Source organism: Brachionichthys hirsutus, chromosome 23, assembly GCF_040956055.1.
Source record: "Brachionichthys hirsutus isolate HB-005 chromosome 23, CSIRO-AGI_Bhir_v1, whole genome shotgun sequence".
NCBI classification, from domain to species: domain Eukaryota; kingdom Metazoa; phylum Chordata; class Actinopteri; order Lophiiformes; family Brachionichthyidae; genus Brachionichthys; species Brachionichthys hirsutus.
The window spans coordinates 7159121-7167388 of record NC_090919.1 but is presented as its reverse complement, the minus strand read 5'-3'; the positions used below and the strand labels follow the sequence as shown (position 1 = coordinate 7167388).

The following is an 8268-nucleotide window of genomic DNA, read 5'->3' as shown; positions in this document are numbered from 1 at the left end:
CTTTCATGTTCGAAGGAAGTTTATTATTAATCTTCTACTTTCAACGTTAAAATGTCGAACCATTCTGATAACAGGCTAACGGTGGTCGGGCTAGTGTTTGCGTCTCATAAACGGAAACGTGCTCCTATGACGCTTTATTTATTTGTAATTCGTGTATGGACGTCACTTCCTGTGCCCCCCACGGTCAGACTTTTCAGTCACGTTAGCAGCTAAGCTAACGCTCGCCGGCTAGTCCTCCGCGGTGTAAACGGCTCGGGAGGTCAGAGGGCATTAGCATGCTCGCTGCGCGCTAGCGCTCTGCTTATGTAAAAGCTAAGGTCTTAGCGCATTTAGACTTCCTGTCACGTGTCAACGAGTGTATAATGATTACATAGGTGTTATATGCAAAGCATTACATACATGATACAAATATTTAAAGTCTTTGAAGCCTTTTTGTTCAATGAACCGCTAATTAATTTTACATTCGCTAAACTATCATTATAAAAATATTTGAATGCCGGTCTTTGCCTATCATTAACACTTGTGGATATAGAACTTTGCTAATAAAATTAAGACGTTTCTAATAAAAATATTATTTTTACTTCTGAAAAACAAAATACAAAATGTTCCCATTTTAAGGAGAGATTCTTGTAGAGTTTACGGATGATGAAGCTGCTGCAGCGCGTTGTTCTCTACCTGCCTTTACTCTATTTGATTATTAATTATACATCTGTACCAACATTACCCAAGATATTGATTGGTGATTGCAATCTAGATAGATTACAATCACCAATCAATTGTCTTTCCTCTGAAATAGACTGATTAGTCGAGGTTGTCATGGTTACTGCAGAGACGAGGCGTGGGTCCACCTCACGAGCATCCTGTACGTTGGTCAAAGCACACAGATTTATGAAACGACCAATCCTGCCAAAAGTTAAACACCTTTCAGGATTATAAATGGATCTCAGATGGAGGAGGATCGATGATGAGACCGTAGAACATTTATCTTACTCGCGCCCTGCATCACTGGTTATGGTCAGACAAAGAATTGATGATGCTCCATGTTTGGATCACATCATATTGTGTTTCATGTGGATCGTTTGGCCTCATCTGTTTCAGATATAATAAACATAATGGTGTTACTGGGTAAATATCGTATTTATCAATTAATTTTAAACGTTTGCATTGTGCCTTGAAAAATGGGAAAAACCCAAAACTGCTCGAGTTAACAGACCGTCGTTTATAGTTTTAGGTCGAATGTTGTGCTGCGCCTCGTTTAGTTTTGTCACGTCCAGTATTTGAACTAAGATATTTCTATATTTGCTATCCTCACTGAAAACCTGCATCTTCATTTGTTCAATAAAGAAGATGATCAGTGACGACGTTCTTTATGTGCGGCGTCTAGAATCGATCAGTAGAATATGATCTGCCTTTAGTGTGTGGGGGGGCTCAACTAGCCGTTAACTACTATTAACTAGCGTTCTTGACTAGCCTCGGCCTCGTTGGGAAACACGTTCATGACAAAGGCTACAGTTAGCATGTGGTTATTAGGCTGGACGCTTCTGGGTCAGCAGCAGCCCGGTTCTGGTTCTGTCTGGCCCTCCCTCTGCACCTCTGACGGTACCTGTCTGTCTCTCAGGATGGGTTAGGGTTAGCAGCCCGGTTCTGGTTCTGTCTGGCCCTCCCTCTGCACCTCTGACGGTACCCGTCTGTCTCTCAGGATGGGTTAGGGTTAGCAGCCCGGTTCTGGTTCTGTCTGGCCCTCCCTCTGCACCTCTGACGGTACCCGTCTGTCTCTCAGGATGGGTTAGGGTTAGCAGCCCGGTTCTGGTTCTGTCTGGCCCTCCCTCTGCACCTCTGACGGTACCTGTCTGTCTCTCAGGATGGGTGCGACCGTGTTTGTGCAGCCACTGGACCTGGTGAAGAACCGGATGCAGCTCAGCGGTCAGGGGACGAAGGCCCGAGAGTACAAGACCAGTTTCCACGCTCTGTTCTCCATCCTGAGGACGGAGGGGGTCAGCGGCATCTACACCGGGTACTCGTACTACGTCTGGTACTGCACCTGTACACCATCCGGTGCTTCACCTGTACCTGACGGGCGTGCTCTGTGTCGTCAGGTTGTCGGCCGGTTTGTTGCGTCAGGCGACGTACACGACGACTCGTCTGGGAATCTACACCGTCCTGTTTGAGAAGATGACCGGGGCTGATGGGAGACCGCCCAGTTTCATCCTCAAGGTGCTCCGCCCCTTTCCTCCCTGCTGCTCTGAGCCAATCAGGATCAGGCTGCAGAAAATCATTCTAAAAAGTACCTGACCAGATTTTATCATTCAGCAGCAAGAAGGTTGAGGGTTCGATTCCTTTGTGAGGACTCACCTGTAGACAGACACACAGGGTTAGAGGTCGGGGCTGGTTTTAAAGTACTCACAGTCATCGGGCGCGCGAGCAGACGACCTGACGTCATGCTCGACGTGTTGCGTGTTTCCTCCTGATCACATGCGGGGCGGCGGCACGCACGATCCGGGATGGGTCCCGGGTGTCCCGGGGGGGGCCTCGGTACCGCGCCAGGACCGGTGAGTCCTCACGTTTATCCAAGTTACTCAGGATCAGTAATACTCTTACTTTTAGTTACTCGTTACTTTAGTTACTTTCCCACACCGATGTTTGGATACTGCAGTACACGGAGGAATATTTCGTCTCTGGTACAAGAATCAGGACAAATTCCAGGTGAATATTAAAGAAACTTCAAATTGGATTCATCCCAAATATGGAGACAAACCAGGACGAGGACACCCAGTAAATATATTTACGGGTAGTACACGAAGTGAATACTGTTGTCTTCATTTCATTGATTCAGTCATTACATACAAAATTGTTGAACGAGTTATCAAATTCTGTGAAGCAAAGTTTATTCCGTTCTTTATGCGTTAATGGCCCTGCGATCTACCTGCGTTCAGGTACAATGTGTACTTATATATTTGAACACAGCGCTGTCGTGTATTTCGTGTATTTTTCTTTTGCACAATGCTGTCGAATCGCAACGAGCATAAACAGCAACGATGTGAAACGCACGTATTCAGTGTCTTGTACTCACGTACTCCCCGAAGTATTCATGAGGTGGGAAGCAAACGGCGTCATTAACCCCGAATGTCTCTTGCGTTTGTCTTTACAGGACAGAGAGGGAGCGAGGACAGGACAGAGGGGGACGAAAAGAAAAGACATGAACAGAGACTCTGCGAGGAAGAGCCGGAGGAAGCAAACGGAGCGAGCGGATGAACTCCATGAGGTTTCAGCTTCTCCTTTAGCTACCATGTTAGCGTCGTGTCAACGAAGCTAACAGCTAACAGCTAATAGCTATCTGATCTGGGGGGGGGGGGGGGGTACCAGGAGAAAACCCCATTCACACACGGAGAGCAGAACATGCAGACTCTACACAGAAAGGTCAAGCTAGTAGTGCTGGGATTTGAACCCATGACCTTCTTGCAGTGAGGCAACAGCACTAACCAGTGCCTCAGCACAGCGCTGAGAATGCCTGAAAATAAGGAAGTGTCACGTTTTCAGTAGAATTGCTGCATGAGTACATTACTATATTACATGTGTATTACTATATTACAAATGTATTACATATATTACTATATTACATATGTATTACTATATTACATATATTACATATGTATTACATATATTACTATATTACATTATATTATTACTATATTACATATATTACTATATTATATATATTACTATATTACATGTGTATTACTATATTACAAATGTATTACATATATTACTATATTACATATGCATTGCTATATTATGTAAATTTATATATGTAAAGTAATATATGTGTAATATAGTAATATATGTAATATACTAATAATATAATTTAATATAGTAATAATATAATGTAATATAGTAATATATGTAATATACCAATAATACACGCTTGAAGGTATTTCTTTAATCCTCTGAAGGAGTCCAGACTCTCTTTCTCTCTCTCTTTCTCTTTCTCTTTCTCTCTCTCTCTCTCTCTCTCTCTCTCTCTCTCTCTCTCTCTCTCTTTCTCTTTCTGTTCTCTGTTGGTCATTTAAGAACATTAACGGGCGGCAGTGTCTCAGTGTCTCAGTGTCTCAGTGTCTCAGTGTCTCAGTGGGAAGCGGAGAAGTCCACCACTTCCCCTGGTGACTGGAGGGTTTGAAGACCAAGGCAGTGCCTCCAGAGCACTGCCGAGGTGCCCTTGAGCAAGGCACCGTCCCCGCTAACGGCTCCAGGTGCGCCTCCACCCTACTCCCTCTCCGTGTGCTGGGGCCCCTTTGATGTTAGGGTGTGGCTGTTTCAAGGGGCCCGTTGTTCAGCAGACGATGATTAATAAAAGTATTTCATTTCATTTCATAACAGATTCTGGGCGTCTCTTCTCTTGTCCCCCAGGCGTCTCTTCTCTTGTCCCCCTCTTCTCTACCTCCTCCAGGCGTCTCTTCTCTTGTCCCCCCCTTCTCTATGTCCCCCAGGCGTCTCTTCTCTTGTCCCCCTCTTCTCTAAGTCCCCCAGGCGTCTCTTCTCTTGTCCCCCTCTTCTCTACGTCCCCCAGGCTTACGTTGTCTCTCTATCATGTCCTCCACAGGAGCTCCAGCACCTCGAGCAGTCGAATTCGGCCCTTCAGAAGGAGATTGGCTCATTAAGGACACGCCTCCGCCTGTACACGATGGTCCTGCAGTGCCACAAACAGGACACCCAACCCAGCTGCTGCGCCACCGACCCGAAGGCGTCCCCCCCCTCGGACCGTCAGTCCAGATCCAGATCCAGTTCCAGTCCTCCGCGAGCCTCGACCTCTTCCGTCTCCTTGACCCCCGGCCTTGGTCTTCAAACCGCTGACTGTGCTGCTCGTCCTCGTCTGTCTCGTTCCGCTCCCACAGAGGACTCGTCAGCCAGTTTGTCTCCTGAAGCGTCAACTGCCCCGACAGCTGTTCCTGATTCTGCCCCCGTGCTCCACTCGTTGTTCAGCGACGCTCCGCCATCCTTCAGCGCCTCAGGGCTGCCGGATGCCGGGCTCCTCTGCACAGATGGGGAGTCTCAACCCGGGCGTGGCGCCGGGCGTGGCGCTTGTTTCTCCGTAATCAACGACTTTCGAATGAAGCAAGACTCCGATTTAATGGTTTCATCAAACGCCGCGTGGCCTCGTCGTGCAGCATCAGGAGACACGGGACGAGTAGTCTACGGTTGTCCCCTGGACGAGCACCGGGGTCTTTGGCCCGTGGACGAGCACAGGGGTCATTGTCCCGTGGACGAGCACAGGGGTCATTGTCCCGTGGACGAGCACCGGGGTCTTTGGCCCGTGGACGAGCACCGACTCCATTGTCCCGTGGACGAGCACTTCAGAGGAAATCGAGACAATCCAAACCCCCCTTCTTCACATTTGCCTCCAACGCCCCCCCGGGTGGATCCGGGGGGGCGTCCTGGCTCTGCTTTTACCGCCAAGCCAAGTTGCAATCAAGACACTGTCCCTCATCATGCGTCTCTGCTGTCCCTTCTCACCGTCCCCAGTCCCCTCGGTGTGTCTGATCGACCCCTGTCCTCATCGTCTCCGCTGGACAGCGCCCCCGGAGATCGCTCCTTGTCGGAGCTCCTGGAGGACAATGACTGGATCCTACAATAAGTTCAATATTTAAATCCGTAGATTTAACTGCTGATCTTTCTTCAGAATGTAAACACAGAATACTTTTAGGAGATTAGAACCGCTAACCCGTTGGTTCACATGAATCTCACATTTTCACTTCTGACTTGTTCCACTTCCAGATCCGATTCCAGTCTCGATGACAGAAGTGGGAATGTTTGCACCAGAACTCACACTCAGCACTTTCATATCGATGACAGATGACTTCCTGTTGTGATCTGGCGCTACAGAAATAAAACGGAATTTAATTGAAAATGCCGACAAAGTGTTGTCTTTCAAAGGCTGTCCTTCAGGAGGAGCCATTCCCTCGACACGCACAAAAGATGAGTGCCCAGATTAGAACAGGAGCAAATCTCCGCCAGGCTCAGTTTGAGCAGCAAACAGCGAAGACACATTTATAATGAGCTGCGTTTCCGAGGCAAAGCCGCGTCAAAGACAGAGAAATAAAGAAATACAGCATCATCTGCAGTGGCGACGCACTCCCTGCGCCACCTTCAGGCTGAAGACACGCACCGTCAGAGGGAGGAAACGTCCGGCCACACGTTTCAAAATAAAACCCAAACAAGTGGCGAATGTGAAGCGTGCCGCTGAGCAAGCCTTGCGGCACACCAATCAGGAGCGTGTTATAAACCGATGTGTGGTATTTGTTCTGATATAATTTAATCAACCAATGACTTCTCACAGGGCCCCTCCCTGTTTTACTGCGTGGGGGGCGGGGCACACCTGGAGCAGGTAGTCAATGTTATCACAGAAAGACAAACAAGCGTTCACCCCGACGCAAACGGCCTCAAGCACAGAGCCACCTGCAACACCTTGACCTCGGTTGGGAATGGGATTCAAACCCAGATCCATCTTGCTGTGAGGCAATGGCGCTACTACTCCACTGTAACCCCCCCCCCCAGATCAATCCCAGGTGTTTGGCTGTAGAAGAATAAACATTGGTACTGATTAGTAAAACAATAATAATCTGATTAGTAAAATGATAATAATCTGATTAGTAAAACAATAATAATCTGATTAGTAAAATGATAATAATCTGATTAGTAAAATGATAATAATCTGATTAGTAAAACAATAATAATCTGATCAGTAAAATAATAATAATCTGATCAGTAAAATAATAATAATCTGATCAGTAAAATAATAATAATCTGATCAGTAAAATAATAATAATCTGATCAGTAAAATAATAATAATTTGATTAGTAAAACAATAATAATCTGATTAGTAAAACAATAATAATCTGATCAGTAAAATAATAATAATCTGATCAGTAAAATAATAATAATCTAATCAGTAAAATAATAATAATCTGATCAGTAAAATAATAATAATCTGATTTGTAAAATAATAATAATCTGATCAGTAAAATAATAATAATCTGATCAGTAAAATAATAATAATCTGATTAATAAAATAATAATAATCTGATCAGTAAAATTAGGGTGGGGGACGGTAAAGGCTGCTCTCTCGCATGAACCAGATCAGTCTTTGCTTTATTTTATCAGTCTTTGCTTTATTTTGAAGGCCGTCCTGCTTCGCTTCCGGCTCATCCCCGGCGCGCTGCGCGCTCAGACGCTGGAGGACGAGCGGATAACGGGATTGGAGAAGGGGGGGCAGCAGCAGAACGCGTCGCTGTGACAGCCATTGTGCACCGGAGGCCTCGGGGGGGCTCGGGGTGGATTTAACGACCGTTTTCACTGCATTTATTCTCGGACCTCGTCGTTTGCCCGCGGAGGACCCGACGGTGCTGCGTCGGCCGCTGGAAGGACATGTCGGCCCCGTGAGGGACCGGTTACCCCCCCCCCCCGCTTTGAGGAGGAGATACCGCGTCATCCACGGGAGGAGCAGGTGCGGCCGTTCTACCGGGAGAACGGAGACCGGGGATGCTGCAGGCGAGGCGGGCCCAGGCTGATGACTTCATGATATCATCCTCCACCGGGACCGATCACGGGAACCGTCAATAGAGAGCGAGCTGGAAACGGGCCCGCGGCTCGTGCGCGTTACCTGCGTGCACCGGAGGAGGCGGAGCTACGTGATCAATTAGGAAATATCCACATTTAAACCGATTACTGTCTGCGCGTGACGCCAATACAGCAGCAGGAGCGTGCGTGCGCGCGCGCGCGTCTGTGTGTGAGAAATAGCGGAGACGCGCCTGTCTGAAGCTGCTCCTCCACTGGGACGACACGCACGCGGTTCTTCATCCGTGCGTGAAAAGCAGAAGAACCGGGATGCTGCCGGTTCCGGTGCGGCTTCGATAAAGACAACGAGAATCCTCCTCCTCCTCCTCCTCCTCTCCTGCCCCTCTATCTCTTACCCCGGTCCTCCTCCTCCTCCTCCTCTCCTGCCCCTCTATCTCTTACCCCGGTCCTCCTCCTCCTCCTCCTCCTCCTCTCCTGCCCCTCTATCTCTTACCCCGGTCCTCCTCCTCCTCCTCCTCTCCTGCCCCTCTATCTCTTACCCCGGTCCTCCTCCTCCTCCTCCTCTCCTGCCCCTCTATCTCTTACCCCGGTCCTCCTCCTCCTCCTCCTCCTCTCCTGCCCCTCTATCTCTTACCCCGGTCCTCCTCCTCCTCCTCCTCCTCCTCTTCATCTGTGACTCCGTCCGGTTCGGAGCCCATC

At 48.0% G+C, this 8268-nt stretch overlaps 2 protein-coding genes across 2 annotated transcripts; both read left to right on the top strand.

Annotated features, from left to right (window-relative positions):
- The first annotated feature begins 1862 nt into the window (after nt 1-1862).
- Nucleotides 1863-2292, top strand: LOC137911795 (mitochondrial 2-oxoglutarate/malate carrier protein-like). The gene is made up of 2 exons (XM_068756179.1): nt 1863-2014; nt 2097-2292. Exons 1-2 carry the CDS (start codon nt 1863-1865, stop codon nt 2290-2292), a joined length of 348 nt encoding a protein of 115 aa, XP_068612280.1.
- An 871-nt stretch (nt 2293-3163) lies between these two features.
- Nucleotides 3164-5883, top strand: batf2 (basic leucine zipper ATF-like transcription factor 2). Its single transcript, XM_068755991.1, has 2 exons — nt 3164-3262; nt 4598-5883. Exons 1-2 carry the CDS (start codon nt 3197-3199, stop codon nt 5627-5629), a joined length of 1098 nt encoding a protein of 365 aa, XP_068612092.1. The 5' UTR covers nt 3164-3196; the 3' UTR covers nt 5630-5883.
- The last annotated feature ends 2385 nt before the right edge of the window (nt 5884-8268 follow it).

Excerpts from the sequence above, each read along its gene's own strand:
- LOC137911795 (XM_068756179.1), top strand. The coding sequence starts at position 1,863 with ATGGGTGCGACCGTGTTTGTGCAGCCACTGGACCTGGTGAAGAACCGG. Across the intron at positions 2,015-2,096 it reads GTCAGCGGCATCTACACCGG|GTTGTCGGCCGGTTTGTTGC; the intron begins GTACTCGTACTA and ends CTGTGTCGTCAG.
- batf2 (XM_068755991.1), top strand. The coding sequence starts at position 3,197 with ATGAACAGAGACTCTGCGAGGAAGAGCCGGAGGAAGCAAACGGAGCGA. Across the intron at positions 3,263-4,597 it reads GAGCGGATGAACTCCATGAG|GAGCTCCAGCACCTCGAGCA; the intron begins GTTTCAGCTTCT and ends TGTCCTCCACAG.